At 36.7% G+C, this 23,895-nt stretch overlaps 1 protein-coding gene across 13 annotated transcripts in view; it reads left to right on the top strand.

The window, feature by feature from the left end:
- The window catches only part of LOC105490480 (ALG13 UDP-N-acetylglucosaminyltransferase subunit), an 82,604-nt gene extending 58,970 nt beyond the window's left edge, over window positions 1-23,634 (top strand). For 4 of the 13 annotated variants that reach the window (XM_071088333.1, XM_071088332.1, XM_071088334.1 and 1 more), the window contains exons 24-27: window positions 6,146-6,373; window positions 15,752-15,792; window positions 20,562-20,736; window positions 22,562-23,634. In XM_071088333.1, coding sequence (XP_070944434.1) covers window positions 6,146-6,373; window positions 15,752-15,792; window positions 20,562-20,736; window positions 22,562-22,827 — 710 coding nt within the window. In that variant the 3' untranslated portion in view covers window positions 22,828-23,634. The remainder of the gene's footprint in view (window positions 1-6,145; window positions 6,374-15,751; window positions 15,793-20,561; window positions 20,737-22,561) is intronic. The other 9 variants (XM_011756177.3, XM_071088335.1, XM_011756175.3 and 6 more) reach the window with 5 other exon arrangements.
- The last annotated feature ends 261 nt before the right edge of the window (window positions 23,635-23,895 follow it).

The raw sequence follows: 23,895 nt of genomic DNA, 5'->3' as shown, positions 1-23,895 counted from the left end.
TTTTTTTTAAATAAAGATGTAAGAAGAGGGAAATCTAAAATTGAAAGAAAATGAAGATAAAGATTTAAAAGCGACATATTTGAAGTTAGGCAAACAAGATCAAACACGGATAGAAGTCCCTGAAAAAGAAAACCAAAGTAAAGGAACAAAATAATACTAAAAGCTATAATTTAGAAAACTTTGCTGAAGTTTTGTATTAGGTTGTTTTCACACTGCTATAAAGAAATGCCTAAGACTGGGTAACATATAAAGGAAAGAGGTTTAATTGATTCACAGTTCTGCATGGCTGAGGAGGCCTCAGGAAACTTGTCATCATGGCGGAAAGCAAAGGGAAAGCAGACACCTTCTTCACAAGGCGCCAGGAGAGAGAGAGAGAGAGCAGGAGAAACTGCCATTTATAAAACTATCAGATCTCATGAGAATTTACTCACTATCACAAGAACAGCATAGGGGAAACCGCTCCCATGATCCAGTCACCTCCCACCAGGCCTCTCCCTTAACACCTGGGGATTACAGCTCAGTTTACAATTCAAGATGAAATTTGAGTGGGGACACAGAGTCAAAGCATAAGTTTAAAAAGTTTTAAAAGTACGTACTTGAAACAGCACCCTGAATACCTGAGAATATTGACCCAGAGTGATGGACAGCAGAATATTCTAATAAAATTGTCAGACTTAAAAAGTCCTGAGTATCTAAGAGTTTATGGCATATAAGAGAAATACAATGATAATCATCAAACTTTGAGAGCATTGTTTTATGCTGGAAGAAAGTGGAATAACATTTAAGATACCCAAGGAAGGAATATGTGAACCAACAATTTTGTATCCATTCAAACTGATTTTCAAGCACAAAGGACAACATGTGAGAACCCAAGAATATTATTCCCATGAACCCTTCCTGATGAATCTGTGAGAGCTGTGCTGTCAAGCAGGGTAATCACTAGCCATGTGTGGAAACTAAGTTAATTACAGTTAAGTAAATCTGTAGTTGCATCAGCCACATATCAAGTGCTAAAAGCCACATGTGGCTAGTAGCTACTATATTGGACAGCAGAGATATAGAATATTTTTGCCATCACAAAAAGTTGTATTGCACAACAGTGTACTAGAGAATGAACTTTGAGTTTTAGGTTACCAGAGTTTTAGGCTACCAGAACAATTAGAGACATTGTTCTGTTATTCTGTAGCAGAACAATTAGAGGCAGAACAATTAAAGACATTAGAGACATAAGACGTGATGATAAGTATTAAATACATAGTTACCCGTAGAAGTAAGACATGTGAGGGCTGAGAAGTTGAGACTGTACTATGTAATAGCCTTATGTTTGGAGGGTATAGATGTAGTTATTTTTTTAGATGATAGAATTGAGAGACTATGGGCAAAGCCTTTTTGCATGCTGTCAGTCACATCAGATTCTTTAATACTCAGAAAGCTATTCTGAGACTGTGTAATGTGGGCTAAAGCAAATGAGTAATTATGGGATATTCAAATTTTATCCCCTGTGTCCTAATGAACCAGGATTCTTAGTGTGGGAAAAAAGGTAATGCAGATGTTATAGAGGCTAATTAAAAGCTTTTATAGTCTTGAATTTGAATTAGAAGTATCAGTATGAACTTGAGATATTTTATCTTTTAATATATGTAAATGTTTCCTCGCTCTGTCCACTGAAAGGCCTGAAAACAATAAGTATTCCTAGCACCTAGTTTGTGGTCTTAAAATAACATTTATTACTTTTAAAATAAACTGGGCTCTGTGGAGAAATGGCTGACTCCAGGTCTGGGCAGGAAATGTTCAAGATGATCCTGGAACATCCTGTCATACCAGATAGCAAGGAACATTATCAGAGTATAGGCATCATGTCAAAAGGACTCAGAAACCATCACAAAGAGAGATTCCCACTGGCCAAAGATGGAACAATTTGAGCCTCAATGATCATTGCAATAGATTGGAATATACCAAGTATGTTGAATATAAAAGTTCTTAGTGATATTTTAAAAATTGCTTACTTTAAGAGGATGATAGGAAATCAATAAGTTTTCTTGAAAACTGGAACATGAAATAATCAAGCATTTATTCTGCCTTCCTTATATGAACTATACCACTGAATAAACAAATAGATGAGGGTAAGTATCTTTTTGTAATAGTATTCTAACTAATCAATTAAAAAGTGACAATAATTTTGCAGTCCCTATTAAATGGATGAACATTAAACATCAGTAGCTACTAAGATTGCAAAGTCAGTCAAACTTTAGCTATAGATGTCCCAGAAGAATCAGTCCTGAATCTGATTCAGTTTCCTTGATCTAGCTGCCTATTGACAGGAAATACAGAATAACATGTTGGATTGCAGCATGAGTATGTAATCTGCAAAATCCAGACTATGGGAAGCTTGTCAGATCAAAGGGCCCAGGTTCTTTAAAGCAGAACTTGTCAGGAAATGGATGGAGGAAGGACCAATAGATTAATACAGTCAAGAAATATCCAATTTTTTTAATGGATAAAACTAAAAAACTGTTCAAGGATGCACATTTGAGTGACAAAACTCTGAAAAGACCCCAAGGAAGTGATTACTATTAAAGTCAAAACAACGGTTGGTTATGGTAGGAGGGAAAAGTATTTCTAGACGTGGGTAGTATCCACATTAAAATAACTCATTAAGCAACGTATTTGATTTGTTTGCTATATCTGTTTTATTCATAAAAAGATAAAGTGGGCCGGGCGTGGTGGCTCACGCCTGTAATCCTAGCACTTTGGGAGGCCGAGACGGGCAGATCACAAGGTCAGGAGATCGAGACCATCCTGGCTAACACTGTGAAACCCTGTCTCTACTAAAAAATACAAAAAATTAGCCGGGCGCAGTGGCAGGCACCTGTAGCCCCAGCTACATGGGAGGCTGAGGCAGGAGAATGGCGTGAACCCGGGGGGCGGAGCTTGCAGTGAGTGGAGATTGCGCCACTGCACTCCAGCCTGGGCGACAGAGCGAGACTCCGTCTCAAAAAAAAAAAAAAAAAAAAAATTGGGCAGGGCGTGGTGGCTCATGCCTGTAATCCCAGCACTTTGGAAGACCGAGGTGGGTGGGTCACCTAAGGTTAGAAGTTCGAGACCAGCCTGGCCAACATGGGGAAACCCCATCTCTACTAAAAATACAAACATTAGCCAGGCATGGTGGCACATGCCTATAATCCCAGCTACTCTGGAGGCTGCGGCAGGAGAATCACTTGAACTCGAGAGTTGGAGGTTGCAGTGAGCTGAGATCATGTCATTACACTCCAGCTTAGGCAAAAGTGAGACTTTTTCTCAAAAAAACACAAAAGTGCCTAGCACAGTGCCTGGAACAAAAACAGACAATAAATGTTGATGATGATATAAATTTTTCACTGGAAATGTTAATGTAGACCCTACTTTTACTACTTTATGCTAGTTGTAAGGGAAAGTGTTTGCTGTCTGCTTTTAGCAGCTGTCTGAGCTTAAATTCAAGTGACAGATGAAGCAAGCATTGTAATGTTTTATTTATGTGGAATCATTGAAAGATTACCATTTAAATGCCAGATTTTTCTAAAAATGCATACTGCCTTCATTTATTTACTTTTTGTTCTCTCAGTCACTTAATGAACCTCAACTATAGATCTTTACTAGATCTGGCTGCTTTTTAGTTGCTCTTTGTCATTCTTGTCAATCCTATTGATGAAACAATTGATTTTTCCCACTTTGTTCTTCATATGTCTCTCTGGCAGGCCCCTTCCATCCTTAAGTGACTTCTAATCTGCAAGGTAACAAGATATGATGATTGCCTTTAAGTATGAGTCTCCTTTTAGGCATTAAATCCTGTCAACTTCGAACTCTGGATTTCAGTAAATGTTCCCAAGTCTTTTGCCAGGGCTGGGATCAGTGACTGTCCCTGAATGCAAAATTTAATGGAATGCCAAAAAAAAAAAATACAGTAATCAACATAATAACACTTTAATTCATCGTTTTTAAAAATAAAGATGATTATAAAAAAATTTGAGAACAAAGTATCAATTTTAAATAAAGACAGGATCTGTGGATCAGGTTTAAGGTGAGTTGAGTAAGGCATATACTCTTGGGGTCATGTAAGTACAGGGTTAGATCCTGTCTTTATTGAAAATTTTGATGTTGTATTCATAATAGTTTTCTTTGTATTAGTTTTGGTAGCCCCTTAAATTTTGCACTGGAGCATCTCACCACACCTTGGCCTTGGCCCTGCTCTGTGATTTCTAGAGAAGCAGCAGTATCTTATTATAGTTATGTTCTCTTCTGAAGTGTCCTGAAGCAGACTACAGTTACATGGACGGGGGAAATAAGCATTCTGAATGCATTACATTGATTTCTACTAATATTTTAGAAGACGTTTCTGTAATTCTTGAGCCATTCCTTGAAGTGTATCTGTTAAGCCTGTGGAGCTCTTCTTAAGTCTGAGGATGAGATGCTCATGCATCTCTTTAGAAACTTGAAATTGTAAAAGCTTTTACTTAGAGGGTTTATTGTAATACTGTGCATTTATAAGGAAGGTGAATTCAGACAAAGTAACCTCCAAATTGTGTCTACTCTTGATTCTTTCAGGCACATGAGAATGTATTTAGCCACTTCTATGTCTAGTAGTTGGTTTTTATCTAGTGATCATAATCACATGCTACTGTCTTCAGCTAATTGCCTTTCTCCATTTGCTTTTTTTTTTTTAAATGGTATGATACATTTTCAGTGCTAGTTTAAAAGGAGTAAGAGCAGAGCTTTGTTGGGGGAGCCATTTTATTTTAAAAAAATGTATGTCTAGAACATTTGGGGATATTCTGAAAATTAAATTCCTCTCCCAAAACTGTAAAAGTAGAGATTTCTAAATATATGACAAAACTCCAAAACAGCTAGTTGAGCAAGCTTTAAAAATTTACTGTTTAATTTAGATACAGAATAATTCATTTTTTTGGTGCCCAGTTCTGTGAGCTTTGACAAATGCATAGAGTTGTGTAACCACCACCACAATCAAGAGATAATTGCATCACTCCTAAACAGTTGTTTATCAAATTTTAGATCACCTGAAGACACAGATCTATTACTGTTAGCCTGTAAATGTACGAAAGATATAGATGAGTATATTGTTAGTACTGGTCACTAAATGGAAACAATGTGGATTATGTCTTGCTAAAATATCAGAGTAACAAATTCAGGTTGTGTGAATTGTTCCTATGCTAAACTCAGTGTGCTGAAACTCTGACTTTAAACATTTATAGAATGATAAGACTAAACTTTCTATGTTTCTTAGGGTTAAGATGATAATGCAGATAACAAAATGATGAAATTTTGTACTTAGGTTTCAGCTGGCTAAAATGATTCAGTTTAAACTTGAAGGGTTTGTATTATTCATCTTTTGTAAAAAAAATTAACAAATTTACATGTTATATATATATGCAGGTATGTGTTTTTACTAGGTTGTAACCACATTGTTTCCTTTATCGTCACAGAGGATTAATATTTAAATATAATTACATCTGAATTTCTTATGTCAAAAACAAACTTTTAAATATTGATTATTTCTAAGCTATAGTAACAGGTATAGAAAGCTAAAGGGATAAGATATTGTATCTATCCTGTTTTTAGATTCTGTACCTTCTTAGAAATGGAACGTTCATGATTTAAAATTCCCTATATTCCTGAGATGCTACCAGTAGAAACTTTCAAGGATTGCTAAAATCTGTAGTCTGTGCACTTAGTCCATCTCTTATTAGCTTCTGCATTTTGTGATTTGACTGAGAGTGACAGATTGCTGAAAACATTCTTAAATTTGCATTGGGTATTAAACTAAGTAAAAATTTTGCTTTAATTATGTTTTACTTATGTACCTGTTAGCTAAATGTTCAAAGTCTGATAGTCAAAGCTCTGCCTCTTCCAGTTTTTTCCCTTTTAATTTCCAATACTTTTCTTAAATCAAAATGACTTGTTATGAACAAGCTCTCCATTGGTATGTCTAAGAGAATGTAGACAATTCACTGTCCAAGTTTTTTTTTTTAAAGCCAAACCATAAGAATTAAGAGTTCTTTGACCATACTGGAGACAAGAAAAGTAAATGAGCCTGCTGTTCATAAGGTGTTATAGTTGTGTATTGCTACTTTATGTTTTGTTTCTTTGTTAGTGATTGCCTCACCATCCTATCCATGCCATTCTGCTCCTATTCCTCATGCTGGTGCCTCTCTACCACCACCACCACCACCACCGCCACCACCACCACCACCACCTCCTCCTCCTCCTCCTCCTCCTCCTCCTCCTCTTGATGTGGGAGAGGCTTCAAACTTACAACCACCACCACCACTACCACCTCCACCTTATTCCTGTGATCCAAGTGGCAGTGATTTGCCTCAAGGTAAGTAGATTTTGAGATTTAGGTGAGGGGTCTGAGACTTAAAAAATATTGTTAGAGCATATCTGTCTTTGGTTGACCTATTGGGGAATGGGGAACCAAATGAAAATTGACTTGAGAACACAATGCTGGAAGTGACTAAGGAAAGGAGCAATTAAAAGCAGAAAACTGAGAATATCTTCTACATAACCAACAAGTGGATGGTTGAGTTGACGTGTGCTGCTATTTTGTTTTGTTTTGTTTTGTTTTGTTTTGTTTGTAGCTACATGCCTACCCTGAAGAAGATTCTCAAATGGATGTCTGCTTTTCTTAACTGTTTTTCTTGCAAAACAGGACTTGGTATCAAATTTTTCTTTATTTCTTAAATTCTTTCCACAAGTGCATGAATTATTGCAGTCTTTTATATTTAGAATTTCAATTGAATTTTAAAGATTTGGGGGAGTGGGGATTAGGAGTCTTATCTGCCTTGAATTTCAGCTGTGTTTTCTTAAACATCTAAGGAGTAGTTTTTCATTGGAGGGTCTTTATTACTCCTCAGTTTGGCATATTTCTCAAGAGAATTATAGTTGAGAATTGTTTGTAGCTTATACCTTCTTGCTATAACATTTTCTTGGTTTTCCTAGCTGCTTCTCTATTTTTGATTTTTTTTTCCAACCACTAATCACCAAGATTTTCTTTAACTTCCTTCTGTTTTTTCCCTACCTTTAAACTTCACTGTTACTTCTACGTAGTTTATTCCTAAATCTAGCTAGCCTTGGCATCAGAAGTTTTAGTTACTTGTCTCCAGATACTTGCTAGACATTTTCACTTAGCTTTTTAGTTTTCATTTCAACAATGAAATTCCTCATATTTATCTTTTCCCCAGGCCACACAAAACGTTGGCTTTTCTCCTTGGTTTTTTATTTTGTTAATAGTGGTATCATTTCCACCTAATTTGCCCAATATCTAAACCCTGATTTCTTTACTACTCTCCCTTCCCTTACCTACATATGCCCGAGATGTACTTAGTCACCACATAATGCTGATTTTGTATTTTTCCATTATTTTACTATGACAATATTCAAATATTCATCCAAGTTGAATTTTAAAATGAAGTCATATCTATCACTTAGATTCTGTCATTAACGTTTATACTTTATCACATATCTGTCCATCTTTCCCTCCATTCATCTCTATTAATCCATCTTCTTTTTGATACATTTAGAAGTAAATTGTAGACATTTGTACACTTCCCCATAAAAACTTCAGGATAGATATCATTAAATAGTTTTTTCCTTTTGATGTACAGTTTACATGTAATGTACAAAACTTAAATGCACATTAGCTTGGTTTTAACATATGCATGCATGCACTTGTGTAACCCAAATCCCTATCAAGGTATAAAGTATTAACATTGTCCCACAAATTTCCCTCATGCTCCTTCCCAGTTTTTTCCATGCTCCCCCTAGAGGTAACCACTGTTTGGACTTTTTTCTACCATAGATTAGTTTTACCTGTTTTAGAATTTTATAGAAATATAATCATATAGTATATAATCTTTATAGAAAGCTTCTTAAACTTGGCATAATTTTGAGATTTGTCTGTTGTTGCATGTGTCAGTAGTCCATTTGTTTTCATTGCCAAGTAGCATTTCATTGTATGACTGTTCCACAGTTTGTCCATTCTCCTGTTGGTGATAGATAGCTGGACTATTTCCAGTTTGGGGCTGTTATGAAAAAAGCTACTATGAACATTCTTGTAAAAGTCTTTGTAAACATGCGTTTTTATTTCCCTTGTGCAGATACCTAGCAGTGGAATTGCTGGGTCGTAGAGAGATATGTGTTTACTTTTATAAGTAACTGCCAAACATTTTTTCCAAAGTTGTACCATGTTACACTTCCACCAGCAGTATATGAGAATTCCAGTAGTTTGTCTTGCTCACCAACATTTATTGTCGCCACTCTCTTTAACTTTATCCGTTCTGGTGACTGATCATGTTTTTTAAAAAATCTATTTTATAGAGCGGTTTTCTGTTCCTTGCCAAATTGAGAGGGAGGCATAGGGATTTGCTCTTTTCCACCAGCCCCCACATGTCCATAGCCTCCCATATTATCAGTGTCCCCCACCATACCAGAGTGGTATATTTTTGATACAATGATGAACCTACCTTGGCACATCATTATCATCCAGGAGCCATAGTTTATATTAGTGTTCATTCTTGCTCTTGCGCTTTCATGAGTTTGGACAAATGAATGATGACATGTATCCTTAATTATAGCATCACATGGATGCTATAATGGAGCATCTCTACCCCAGAAATCTGTGCTCTGCCTGTTAGTATTCATCCCCCAACTCCTGGCAATCTCTTATTTTTTACTGTCTCCGTAGTTTTGACTTTTCCAGAATGGCATATAGTTGCAGTCATGCAATATATAGCCTTTTCAGAGTGGCTCTTAGCAGTATGTATTTGTTTTCTCACCAAATCATTATCCGAATGTACCACAGTTTATAGATCCATTCACCTACTGAATAACATCTTGGTTGCTTCCACTTTTGGTTACAGTTGCCCTAAACATTCGCATGCAAGTCTTTTTGTGGAAATATATAGAGAGAGATGGAGTCTTGCTGTGTCACCCAAGCTGGAATGCAATGGTGCGGTCTTGGCTCACTGCAACCTTCGCCTCCCGGACTCAAGCGATTCTCCTGCCTCAGCCTGCTGAGCAGCTGGGATTACAGGCACCCACCACCACACCTGGCTAATTTTTGTATTTTTAGTAGAGATGGGGTTTCACCATGTTGGCCAGGCTGGTCTTGAACTCCTGACCTCATGATCCACCCACCTGGGCCTCCCGAAGTGCTGGGACTACAGGCATCAGCCACCGCACCCTTTGGAAATATATTTTTAACTTCTTTGGGTAAACACCAAGGATTACAATTGCTCTATTGAATTAGAATATGTATTATTTTGTAAGAAACTGTCAAACTGTCTTCCAGAGTGGCTATATCATTTTGCATTCCCACCAGCAACGAATTGAGTGTTCCTATAGTTCCACATTCATACCAGTATTTGGTATTGTCAGTGTTCTGGATTTTGGCCATTCTAATAGGTGTGTAATGATATCTCATTGTTTTAATTTGCATTTCCCTTATGAAATCCGACGTGGAACATCTTTTCATGTGCTTATTTGCCATCTATATATCTTTGGTGAAACATCTGTTAAGGTGTTTGGCCCATTTTTAATACAGGTTGTTTTCTTACTGAGTTCTAAGAATTCTTTGTATATTTTGGGTAACAGTCCATTATATCAGGTATATCTTTTGCAAATATTTTTTCCAAGCCTGTGGCTTTTAAGTGTCTTTTGCAAAGCAGGTGTGTTTACTTTTAAAGAACTCCAATATATAAATTATTTCTTTTATGGATCATGCCTGTGGTGTTATATCTAAAAAGTAATTGCCAGACTCAGGGTCATCTAGATTTTCTCCTGTGTTATTGTCTAGGATTTTTATGTTTTGCATTTTACTTTTAGGTCTGCGATCCATTTTTAGTTACTTTTTTGTATGTCAAGTATGTGTAGATTCATATTTTTGCATGTGGATATCCAGTTGTTTGAGTACTTTTTTCATGTGCTTATTGGCCATTTGCATATTTTTTGTAAAGTGTGCACATATTTTGACTACTCTGTTTTTTATTGGGTGCTTGTTATTGAGTTGTGGAAGTTCTCTACATATTCTCTATGCTAGTCTTTTGTCAGGTATGTTTTGTGAGTATCTGCTCCTATTCTGTGGCTTATCTATTTTCTTCATGGTGCCTTTTGATGGGTAGAGGATTTTAATTCTACCCATTAAAATCTAATTGATCATTGTTTGGTATATATTGCTTTTGTAATCTAAGAAACTGGCCGGGCGTGGTGGCTCACACCTGTAATCCTAACACTTTCGGAGGCCGAGGCAGGTGGATCACTTGAGGTCAGGAGTTCGAGTCCAGCCTGGCCAACATGGTGAAACCCTGTCTCTACTAAAAATACAAAAGTTAGCTGGGAGAGGTGGTGCGTGCCTGTAATGCTAGCTACTTGGGAGGCTGAGGCAGGAGAATCATTTGAACCCAGGAGGTGGAGGTTGTACTGAGCCGAGATCATGCAACTGCACTCCGGCCTGGGCAGTAGAGTGAAACTCTGACTTAAATTAAAAAAAAACAAAAAAACAACAAAAACCCTTTGCCTTATTTGCCTTTCTCCAAAGTCATTATGATTGTTTCCTGTGTTTTCCTTTAAAAGCTTAATGCATTTAGTTTTATGTTTAAGTCCACTATCCATTTCAAATTCATTTTTGTGGATAGTGGAGGTGATTTTTTTTTTTTCTTTATGGATCTCCAGTATTCCAGCAGTACCATTTGTGCAAAAGATTTTCCATTCCTCGTTGGATCACTTTGGTGTTTTAGTCAAAAATCAAATGACTGTTTTAAGTGCACGTCTATTTTCGTGCCCTCTTCTGTTGCGTTGATCAATTTTTTAATCCTTACATCAGTACTGTACTGTCTTTTTAGTAAGGTTTGAAGTAAGGTAGGGTCATTTGCATGTCTCTTACACTATCAAATTTTACCAAAAAAAAAAAAAAAACCTTCTGGAAATTAGGAATTGTGTTTATAATCTATAGCTTAATTTGGGGAGAATGCTAGTGCTCACCAGTATGGTCTCTTTGAATTCATGAATATGGTATCATAGTATACCTGCTAATTTATTTAGGTTCCGTTTGGTTTCTCAACGTTTTTTTGTTTTGTTTTGTTTTGTTTGTTTGTTTGTTTTTGTTTTTGGTGTAGCAGTCTTCTACATCTTCTGTTAAATGTGTTCCTATGTATTTGGGTTTTTGGAGCTGTAGTAAGTAGAATTTTAAAACTTTTATTTTCCTATTTTGTCCTGTACATAAAAATAAAATTGATTTTTGCATGTTAACCTTGGCTGATTTATTAAAAATCAGTGTTTCACAGAGTGTCTTTAAAAAATACCCATTGCCTCTTTCCTGGGTCATGCCTTTATAACCTTGTCCCTGAACAGTTAGAGTAGCGTCTCCATTGGTCTCGCTGCTCTGGTACTATTCCACTTTGTGTGTGTTCCTAGCTCAGAACTCTTCAGTGATTCTTTGGTTTCTGTAGATTAAAGTTCAACAGACTAAGTATGGCATTTATGACTTTCCACAATCTAGTCTGTCTTCCAACCTTATCTCTTTCTACTCCTGTGTGAACTCTATGTAGCAGGTTTTCTTCTCCTAAGGCTTTGCTGGCATGGTGATTCAACTCAAATTCTTTCCCCATTCACTCTCCCATCTAAGTTCTATTAACCCCGAGAGTATATCATGTATTCATTAGTAGGTGCTCCCCATTCTTCCTGGCCTTAACAATCACTCCTCTAGTTTGGCCATGGATTTGCCTATTCTGGACATTTCATGTAAATGGAATCATACAATATGTGGGCTTTTGCAACTAACTTTTTTCTCTAAGCATACTATTTTCAAGGTTCATGTTGTCGCATGTATCAGTACTTTATTCTTTTTTATGGCCAAAAAAAATCCATTGTATGGATGTATTGGCATACTCCATTTTGTTGCACTTTGCTTTATTGTGGTTTACAGATACTGTGATTTTTATTTTTTTACAAATTGAAGATTTATGAGAACCTTGTGTCAAGCAAATCTATTGGCATCATTTTTCCAACAGCGTGTTCTCCCTTTTCTCCTTTCATTTCTGTCAGCATTTTTTTTTTTAGCAGTATTGTATTGTATATTTATTTATTTATTTTTGAGATGGAGTCTCTGTCGCCCAGGCTGGAGTGCAGTGGTGCAATCTTGGCTCACTACAACCTCTGCCTCCTGAGCTCAAGCGATTCTCCTGCCTCAGCCTCCCGAGTAGCTGGTGTTACAGGCGCCACCACCATGCCCGGCTAATTTTTTGTATTTTTAGTAGAAATGGAGTTTCTCCATGTTGGCCAGGCTGGTCTTGAACTCCTGACCTCAAGTGGTTCGCCTGCCTTGGCCTCCCAGAGTGCTGGGATTACAGATGTGAGCCACTGTGCCCGGCCAGCAATAACGAATTTTAAAATTAAGGTATGTACATTGTTTTCTTAGACCTAACACTATTACACTCTTAAAAGTCTACAGTATAGTGTATAAGCGTAACTTTTTTTTTTCTTTTTCTTTTTTTTGCAACGGAGTCTTGCTCTGTTGCCAGGCTGGAGTGCAGTGGCGTGATCTCCGCTCTCGGAAACCTCCACCTCCCAGGTTCAAGCGATTCTCCTGCCTCAGCCTCCCGAGTAGCTGGGATTACAGGCACGTGCCACCACACCTGGCTAATTTTTGTATTTTCAGTAGAGATGGGGTTTCACCATGTTGGCCAGAATGGTCTTGATCTCCCGACCTCACGATCCACCCACCTCAGCCTCCCAAAGTGCTGGGATTACGGGCCTGAGCCACCATACCCAGCCATAAGCATAACTTTTATATGCACTGGGAAACCAAAAAATTGGTGTGACTCACTTCCTTGCAATATTGACTTTACTATTTTCTGGAATCAAACCCATGATATCTCCAAAGTATGTCTGTATCATATTTTATCTATTAGTTGAGGAACATTTGGGTTGCTTTCACTTTTTTGGCTATTAATATTGCTATGTGCATTTGTGTATACAAGTTATTTGATACATATATGTATCAAGGAGTAGAATCTCATGCCACTCATGAATTTATTTCCTGCTATTTTTAAAAAATATTCTGTAGCTAGAGCACTGGGCTTTTTGCTGTGCTCCTATATAATAGTCAAAATACAAGCTGATTTTTTTTTTTGTGGTTTCACTTTGTTTTTCATTTTTGCTTATACTTTTTAAAGCTCATTATAGAAAAGTTTGAAAATGCACAAAAGTATTAAATTAAAACAGCCGGGTGCAGTGGCTCACGCCTGTAATCCCAGCACTTTGGGAGACCAAGGTGGGTGGATCACGAGGTCAAGAGACTGAGACCATCCTGACTAACATGGTGAAACCCGTCTCTACTGAAAATACAAAAGTTAGCTGAGCATGGTGGTGTGTGCCTGTAGTCCCAGCTATTCGGGAGGCTGAGGCAGGAGAGTCGTTTGAACCCAGGAGGCAGAGGTTTCAGTGACCCGAGATCACACTGCTGTACTCCAGCCTGGCGACAGAGTAAGACTCCATCTCAGAAAAAAAAAGAAAAAAACACCTATAGTCTTTCTCCCATAGGTTGCCTTTTTTTTTTTTTTTTTTAATTTAAGTTCTAGGGTACATGTGCACAACTTGCAGGTTTGTTACATATGTATACATGTGCCATGTTGGTGTGCTGCACCCATTAACTCATCATTTACATTAGGTATATCTCCTGATGCTATCGCTCCTCCTCCCCCCTCCCCACAATAGGACCCGGTGTGTGATGTTCCTCTTCCTGTGTCCAAGTGATCTCATTGTTCAGTTCCCACCTATGAGTGAGAACATGCGGTGTTTGGTTTTCTGTTCTTGCGATAGTTTGCTGAGGATGATAGTTTCCAGCTGCATCCATGTCCCTACAAAGGACACGAACTCATCCTTTTTTATGGCTGCATAGTATTCCATGGTGTATATGTGCCACATTTTCTTCATCCAGTCTGTCACTGATGGACATTTGGGTTGATTCCAAGTCTTTGCTATTGTGAATAGTGCTGCAATAAACATACGTGTGCATGTGTCTTTATAGCAGCATGACTTATAATCCTTTGGGTGTATCCCCAGTAATGAGATGGTTGAGTCAAATGGTATTTCTAGTTCTAGATCCTTGAGAAATCACCACACTGTCTTCCACATGGTTGAACTAGTTTACAGTCCCACCAACAGTGTAAAAGTGTTCCTATTTCTCCATATCCTCTCCAGCACCTGTTGTTTCCTGATTTTTTAGTGATTGCCGTTCTAACTGGTGTGAGATGGTATCTCATTGTGGTTTTGATTTGCATTTCTCTGATGGCCAGTGATGATGAGCATTTTTTCATGTGTCTGTTGGCTGTATGAATGTCTTCTTTTGAGAAGTGTCTGTTCATATCCTTTGCCCACTTTTTGATGGGGTTGTTTGTTTCTTTCTTGTAAATTTGATTGAGTTCTTTATAGGTTCTGGATATTAGCCCTTTGTCAGATGAGTAGGTTGCAAAAATTTTCTCCCATTCTGTAGGTTGCCTGTTCACTCTGATGGTAGTTTCTTTTGCTGTACAGAAGCTCTTTAGTTTAATTAGATCCCATTTGTCAATTTTGGCTTTTGTTGCTGTTGCTTTTGGTGTTTTAGACATGAAGTCCTTGCCCAACAAGCTGATTTTTTAAAAAATGGCAGTAAATGTATTTGTATGTGTAGGGAGTCTCCAACTTAAAGAGGGGTTTTCTGAAAGTTCATCTGTTAGTGGAACTCAGATTATATTACTTTGTAAATAAAAATATGTGTGGATCTCAGGTCAAGCAATAAAAATACATTTAGAGGTGCAATTGGAATGCTAAAAGCAGTTTTTGTTCATTTATGAAATAGTTCAGTTTCATAATGTCAAGAAAAATTACCTTGCTCATTGCCCTTCTCTTTGGAGTTCTGATGGTGGTATGTCAGTCATGGCAAATAAAAACAGGATGAATTGTTTCATATTGTTCTAATTGTCTCAGCAGGCATCACTAATCTCTGTCAGTAGAGTATTAGTCTGTATTGTATGTAAGTGCTAGTAACTGAGGACCAAAATAATTGCTTATGTTCTAGAAGTGTATTAAAGTAAAAATTCCATTTTGAAACAAACAAGAAAATGCCTTTATTGGATTCTTCCTAAATATTACCCAAGTGACACTCTTTTAACATCTGCCTAAAATTAAGATTAGAAATAAAAATTTTATTTGGTAACTAAACCTTAGATGAGAAAATAATTTTACCTATATTGGTAGGTAAGTAGTCATTTACTATAAGGTAAAATTGAGAATGGTATTAATGTGGCAAGATTACATTGATATCTTAATAATGCTGAAACAGAAAAGCTCTTTTTTTTTTCTTTTTTGAGATAGAGTCTCACTCTGTCACCCAGGCTGGAGTGCAGTGGCATGATCTCAGCTCAATGCAACCTCCACCTCCCAGATTCAAGTGATTCTTATGCCTCAGCCTCCTGAGTAGCTGGAATTACAGGCATCTGCCACTACGTCCAGCTAATTTTTATAGTTTTAGTAGAGACGGGGTTTCACCATGTTGGCCAGGATGGTCTTGAACTCCTGACCTCAAGTAATCTGCCAACCTAGGCCTCCCAAAGTGCTGGGATTACAAGCATGAGCAACCACGCCCAGCCAGAAGAGCTTTTAAAAGATAATTCTAATTGCTTATGTCAGTCAAGTCACTAATTTTTTTGGTTTTTAATTTTAGATACAAAAGTTTTGCAGTACTATTTCAATCTAGGATTACAGGTAAGTGCCATGTTAAAATTTCTTTGATAAGCCCTATTTTCAAAGTATAAACTGTTTTGATAATCAGACCCTTGAACTTCAAAAACCAAAAGCACTAAGGGGACTAAAAATTTTATTTCTGTCTGAGAGATCTCTCAAGATGATGTAGTTCAGTTGTCTGCTTTAGCCTCCCAGTTCTTTAGTTTCTCTTACAAAATACTCATTAAACTGAAGAGAGGGGTACTGGGCTGTAAGCAGCACAACCTCAGCATATATTAGATTAGCCATCATATTTAACATTACATACTAACTTTTCACTGTGGTGGTCTGTCTCAAAATAAATGAATTATCCTAAAATATTTTTATGACTATCTTTCCATTTTATGTGAAAATTAGACAGATTCAAAGATACTTAAGGCACTGTGTTTTGTTCTTTGAAACCAATGAGAACAAAGACACAATGTACCAGAATCTCTGAGACACAGCTAAAGCAGTGTTTAGAGAGAAATTTATAGCACTAAATACCCACATGAGAAACCGGGAAGTATCTAAAATCAACACCCTAACATCACAATTAAAAGAACTAGAGAAGCAAAAGCAAACAAATTCAAAAGCTAGCAAAAGACAAGAAATAATTAAGATCAGAGCAGAACTGAAAGAGAGAGAGAGACATGAAAAACCCTTCAAAAAATCTGAATCTAGGAGCTGTTTTTTTTTTTTTTTTTTTTTTTTAAAGATTAACAAAATAGATACACCATTAGCCAGGTGAATAAAGAAGAAAAGAGAGAAGATCAAATAGACATAATAAAAAATGATACCACAGAACACGAACTACTGTCAGAGAATACTATAAACACCTCTATGCAAATAAACTAGAAAATCTAGAAGAAATAGATAAATTCCTGGACACACACACGCTCCCAAGACTAAAGCAGGAAGAAGTCGAATCCCTGAGTAGACCAAAAACAAGTTCTGAAATTGAGGAAGTAATTAATAGCCTACCAACCAAAAAAAGTCCAGGACCAGATGGATTCACAGCCGAATTCTACCAGAGGTACAGAGAGGAGCTGGTACAATGCTTTCTGAAACTGTTCCAATCAATAGAAAGAGAGGGACTCCTTCCTAACTCATTTTATGAAGCCAACATCATCCTAATACCAAAACCTGGCAGAGACACAAAAAAAGAAAATTTCAGGTCAATATCCCTGATGAACATTAATGTGAAAATCCTCAGTAAAATACTGGCAAACTGAATCCAGCAGCACATTAAAAAGCTTATCCACCACAATCAAGTGGATGCAAGGGTGGTTCAACATAAGCAAATCAATAAATGTAATCCATCACATAAACAGAACCGATGACAAAAACCACATGACTATCTCAATAGATGCAGAAAAGGCCTTCTATAAAATTCAACACCCCTTCATGCTAAAAACTCACTATAAATTAGGTATTGATGGAACGTGTCTCAAAATAATAAAAACTATTTAGGACAATCCCACAGCCAATATCATACTAAATGGGCAAAAGCTGGAAGCATTCCCTTTGAAAAACCAGCACAAGACAAGGATGTCCTCTCTCACCATTCCTATTCAACATAGTATTGGAAGTTCTGGCCAGGGCAGTCAGGCAAGAGAAAGAAAGAAAGGGTATATGAATAGGAAAACAGGAAGTCACATTGTCTTTGTTTGCAGATGACATGATTGTATATTTTAAAAACCCCATTGTCTCATCCCAAAAACTCCTTAAGCTGATAAGCAACTTCAGCAAAGTCTGAACTTGTGTGCAACACAAAATCAGTGTGCAAAAATCACAAGCATTTCTATATACCAATAATAGCCAAATCATGAGTGAATTCGCATTCACAATTGCTACAAAGAGAATAAAATACCTAGGAATCCAACTAACAAGGAATGTGAAGGACCTCTTCAAGGAGAACTACAAATCACTGTTCAACGAAATAAGAGAGGACACAAACAAAGGGAAAAACATTCCATGCTTATGGATAGGAAAAATCAGTATCATGAAAATGACTATACTGCCAAAAGTAATTTATAGATTCAATGCTATTCCCATTAAACTACCATTGACTTTCTTCAATTAGAAAAAACTTCAAATTTCATACAAAATCAAAAACGAGTCCGTATAGCCAAGACAATCCTAAGCAAAAAAGAACAAAGCTGGAGGCATCATGCTATCTGACTTCAAACTATTTTACAAGGCCACAGTAACCAAAACAGCATGGTACTGGTACCAAAACAGGTATATAGACCAACAGAACAGAAGAGAGGCCTCAGAAATAATGCCACAGATCTACAACCATCTGATCTTTGGCAAACCTGACAAAAACAAGCAATGGGGAAAGGATTCCCTATTTAATAAATGGTGTTGGGAGAACTGGCTAACTATATGCAGAAAACTGAAACTGGACCCATTCCTTACACCTTATACAAAAATTAACTCAAGATGGATTAAAGACTTAGACATACGACCTAAAACCATAAAAACCCTAGAAGACGACCTAGGCAATACCATTCAGGACGTAGGCATGGGCAAAAACTTCATGACTAGAACACCAAAAGCAATGGCAACAAAAGCAAAACTAAAATTGACAAGTGGGATCTAATTAAACTAAAGAGCTTCTGCACAGCAAAAGAAACTCAGTGTGAACAGGCAACCTACAGAATGGGAGAAAGTTTTTGCCATCCATCTGACAAAGGGCGAATATCCAGAATCTACAAGGAACTTAAACAAATTTACAAGAAATAATCAAAAAGTGGGCAAAGAATATGAACAGACACTTTTCAAAAGACATTTATGTGACCAACAAACATGAAAAACTCATCATCACTGGTCATTAGAGAAATGCAAATCAAAACCATAATGAGATACCAGTTAGAATGGCAATCATTAAAAAGTCAGGAAACAACAGATGCTGGAGAGGATGCGGAGAAATAGGAACGCTTTTACACTGTTGGCTGGATTGTAAATTAGTTCAACCATTGTGGAAGACAGTGTGGCGATTCCTCAGGGATCTAGAATGAGAAATACAATCTGATCCAACCATCCCATTACTGGGTATATACCCAAAGGATTATAAATCATTCTATAAAGACCCATGCACACGTATGTTTATTGCAGTACTATTCACAATACCAAAGACTTGAACCAACTCACATGCCCATCAATGATAGACTGCATAAAGAAAATGTGGCACACATACACTGTGGAATACTATGCAGCCATAAAAAAAGACTGAGTTTGTGTCCTTTGCAGGGACATGGATGAAGCTGGCAACCATTCTCCACAAACTAACACAGAAAAAGAAAACCAAACACCGCATGTTCTCACTCATAAGTGAGAGTTGAACAATGAGAACCTATGGGCACAGGGAGGTGAACATCACACATCGGGGCCTGTTGGGGGATTGGGGGCAAGGGGAGGGAGAGCATTAGGACAAATACCTAATGTAGATAATGGATTGATGGGTGTAGCAAACCACCATGGCACATGTATACCCATGTAACAAACCTGCGTGTTCTGCACATGTATCCCAGAACTTATAATAAATTAAATATAAAAATAAAAATAAAGAGCTGCATTTTTAAAGCACTCATGTGTTCAAAGATGCTTGCTCAACACTGGTTTTTCACCACTCCCCTGAGTTGTAGAGGCAGGTGGGTACTGACAAATGTCTTCATCAATGAAAGGTGTCTCTGATTTGAGGTGAGAGCTCTTTTATTTTAGTCTTTCAGGGATCACTTTCCCTCTGAAATACACTTGACTTAAAATGTAACAACATGGCATATTTACTGAAAGGAATAATGCATCTTAAAGATCTCTCAGATGATGATAAACTCTATGCTGTCCTGGATGAATGCTCAGATTAGTTCATATTCCCTGACACTGATTTCCCTAAAGCTTTAGACATGTCAGTGCCAAGAAAACTGTCTTCCCAAATAGTACACATCTATAAATTAAGAGTAATGGGGTGGGTTTTTGTTCTTTGAGACTATTTTTCCTAAATTCAGTTTCAAGAATTGATAAACCGCTTGCCCCTTCTGTTATGTTAGTTTATTATAGTCACATGTGGAAACTTTGTAATCTATTTCACTGAGGCATTTAAAAATATTTTCCTGCCTTTTACATCATGGAATACCAGGAGATGCTGAGTAGATATTTCAATATTTTTCTTATTAGAAATCATAGTGTCTATTGTAGTACATTTTGAAACTATGGTATAAAGAAAACTAAAATCACCTCTATGATCACTGTATACTTTCATATATTTTCTTACAGCTTTTGTATTTTATAAACTATGGATTATGCTGTATAATTTTTTAATCTTTTAATAATACAGGCATTTTTTCTTTAAATAGTTTACAGCATGATTTTCGTTGCCTGTATAGTATTTCATTACGGGTATATAATTTATCCAGTTCCCTGTTGTTAAATACTATGTGCGATGTGTTTTGCTTTTAAAAATACTATAAAAGACACCTTTGTATACAGGTCTTCTAGACGATTCCCTGAAAGAATTTTTAGGTTTAAATATGAGATACAAATTCTGCAAAAGATCCTGAAGTTCTTATAGAGAACAGACTAAAGTGTCAAGTTTTTAGGTCAAAAAAGTCATTGCTACCTCACCTGAAAATCATGTCCTAATTCTTACTTTTTTTTTTTTTTTTTTTTTTTTTTTTTTTTTTTTTTTGGTCTGTGGGGAACTGTATTACATTAAGAATAGAGAAAAGTAAAGTTTCTTGTTTTTTTGCTGCCCTTTCTTGCTCAAGTGCTATTACCACAACTACTGGCACTCCATGGTCTATGTGCCACAGATGCAGCAGCAGCTTCATGTAGAGAATTATCCAGTCTATACTGAGCCACCTCTGGTAGATCCAACCATTCCTCAATTTTACAGTGAGGTGAGGAGAGAAGATGGCACACAGGCGGAAGCATCAGCAAATGGTGAGTATGTAATGAGATTGCCAGCAAGAAAGACAGTTGGATTTTATTGTGTGTAATTCAGTAATAACTTTCATATGTTTCATGAGGTCCATATACTACACCAGTGATTCTCAAAGCATGATACGTGGACCTCTTGTGGTCCCTAAGACTCTTTCAAGGGAGTCATGAGGTCAGAAGTGTTCATAATAATACTAAGATTTTATTTGCCCCTTTCACTGGCTTGTATTTTCATTGAGGGTATAGAAACCAGTGATGGGTAAAACTGCTGGCACCTACGCACAAATTGGTAGTGGCCCCAGACTCTGCTAGTAATCAGTGTTTATCTCACTGCAATACACCCATGGTACAAAAATGCCAATCTTATTTTTTTTTGTTTAATCAAAGACATTTTTACTAAATTTTTATCCTTGAATAGTTGTATTTTTCTTTGTGACAAAAATGGAACTACTTATAAAACACTTCTGCATACTAAATGAAGTATAATGATTAACTTAAGGAAAAAGACTTGTGCTATTAAGTTATGAGTTGTACTTGCTGACTTGAAAGAGGGATAAATTATCATTATTCACACTTAGTTGATCTGGTCGGCATTTTCTTAAATGAACAAAGTGAGCCTGTCACTTTAGGATAAATAACTAGTAATATTTGTTTTCAAAGATACAATTTTAGCTTTCAAATAAAAATTAGAATTTAGGAAAACATTTATTTTCCACCACGAGCTTGACACCTTCCCACCAACTGAAACTCCTGTAATAAGTAGAGCTGAATGTAGTTTCTTAAATTGTATGAGGAAATGTGTCAACATTTGGAAGATCTGCATAACTCAGTGAAGGAGGAGTTTTACCTTTGAGGAACTACCACTTATGTAGTTTGGGTGTAGCATCAAAGAATATCTACAATTACCTGAAAGGCTAGGTATTAAAATACTGGTGGTTCACGCCTGTAATCCCAGCACTTTGGGAGGCTGCGGCAAGTGGATCACCTGAGTTCAGGAGTTCATACCTGACTTGCCAGGGTTGTTACAGAACTAATTGGGACCTTATGTATAAGTATGCTATTACCTGGTGCATATTAGGAATACTACTTTCTCTCTTCCTTTCCTTTTTTAAAGCATATTACATTGTCAGTCTTTTTTTTTTAAATTTTGTGCAATATACCTTCTACAGAGCTATTTTTAATTGTAATTAACTATGAGGCAGTGGCAGTCTTAATTTCACAGAGTTAATCTAAGCCCAAGTAATGAATTTTTTTTTTTTTTGGTCTAATGTGTATGCTCATTATAGCAAGATCAAAACAGCATTTATTTCCACTGGAACTGACTCGTGGCAAAAGTGCTATGAAATTAAAATTTGATCTTAATGACATTCAAGAGATGACACTTTTAGGGTGCTCTTCAGAATTATACTTTCAGGTATAGACCAGACTGTCCAGACACCTGAGTTTTTCATTGCTAAATGGTTATTCGAATGATGTCTCTTGTAAAACTATTGGATAACTCAATTGTAACCACCTCTTATAAGAATTTAACTAGAAGGACTCTAGAGAATATTTATGTATTTAGCTTGTTAATGCCTAAATCATCCCAGAAAGATAGCTGTCTGTACGTTGAATAGATTTGACACATGTATTTCACAGTTTTTTAATTTGGAAATTTTCATATTTAGTCATTATTTGTATTTAAAGTACTCCTCCTGCAATTGCTGTGATCTTTCTTATAGTTAATAAATTTTATTTTCACACATAAGAACATCCACTTATGTTGCATGGGGTTTTGCTTTGGTGAATTTTTGTATGTAAAGTAGACTGTATACATTCTTTCTTTCAGATACTTTTCCGAATGCTGATCCTTCATCTGTCCCTCATGGAGCAGTCTATTATCCAGTAATGTCAGATCCCTATGGGCAGCCACCTTTGCCAGGTTTTGACTCCTGCCTCCCAGTTGTGCCAGATTATTCCTGTGTTCCCCCCTGGCATCCAGTTGGTACAGCATATGGTGGTTCTTCTCAAATTCATGGTGCTATAAATCCTGGGCCAATTGGCTATCTTGCTCCATCTCCCCCAGCTTCTCACTATGTACCTCAGGGTATGTAAGATCCAGCAGTATGAAGTATTCTTGCACTGCCATTTTCTTGCTGTTTTTGTTTTTAGAAAGTTTTTTATGTTAGTGGTTAAATGATTTAGGTGATTAGTGTTTACTATTGTATTTGTCTTTAAAATTATTTTACCTTTTGATTTAAAATAGTACTTTAAAATAAAGGGATATTATTTTGGGCTGTGACTAAGGAAATTGAGATGGATGTACAACTAGCCCCATATTGAGCATACTTCATTGTATTCAGCTGTTTTCCTGTCAGCCATTTGTCAGCTTTATATTAGCTGATGGTACCAATTGATAAAATGAATATAAAGTATTTCATTGGTTCAGAGATCACACATCATATTAAACCATGCAGAATTGGAATAACTTGAACTTTTTTCTAGAAAGTAAAACCAAGAGCCTTTGCTTCTGGGTAACTCACTTAATATTAAATTAAAGAGCTCTTCAGGTTTCTTGAGAATTGTCTGAAGCCAGTTGCATTCTGTGATATCAGTTTTGAAGGCACATGGTTCTCTGCTTTAGATTTATCCCATACGCTATTGTTTAATACTGGATGTATGTAAGTGTTTTACTGCACTGTATTGAATTGGTGTCTTTTGCACAGTTAGCAGTAAATAAAAAATAGCATTTAAAATTGCCAAAACAAGTGGGATTTTTTCTTTTTGCGTTTTCATGTCCGCAAAGAGTACCGGACGTTTGATTGTTTCAACATGTTTTTTCTCTGGCTCTGGCATTTTGGTTGTCAAAGAATGTGAATTTTTAGCATAAACTGGTGGGGAGTAGTTGCAGAGCCACTTGAAATGTTATTTAATCTAGAGTCATTGCAGCACATACTACCATATCTACGCCTTTTCTCTGGAAAATGTTTCTTTTGTGTGTGTGCATGTTTTTTAAAGCATCTATAACCCTCTTATAGAACTTTAGACTTCTCATTGTCCTATACTTTCAATAGTTATAGGGGCCAAGGGAAAACTCCTTCACCCTCTAAAGGTTCACCGAAAGCTCACGAAAGGCAGGTAAAGAGGAGAAAGGGCATACAAATTTTAATGTGTACACGGGAA

The sequence above is a fragment of the Macaca nemestrina genome, chromosome X, assembly GCF_043159975.1.
Source record: "Macaca nemestrina isolate mMacNem1 chromosome X, mMacNem.hap1, whole genome shotgun sequence".
Taxonomy (NCBI): domain Eukaryota; kingdom Metazoa; phylum Chordata; class Mammalia; order Primates; family Cercopithecidae; genus Macaca; species Macaca nemestrina.
This window is presented reverse-complemented; position numbering and strand designations above follow the sequence as displayed.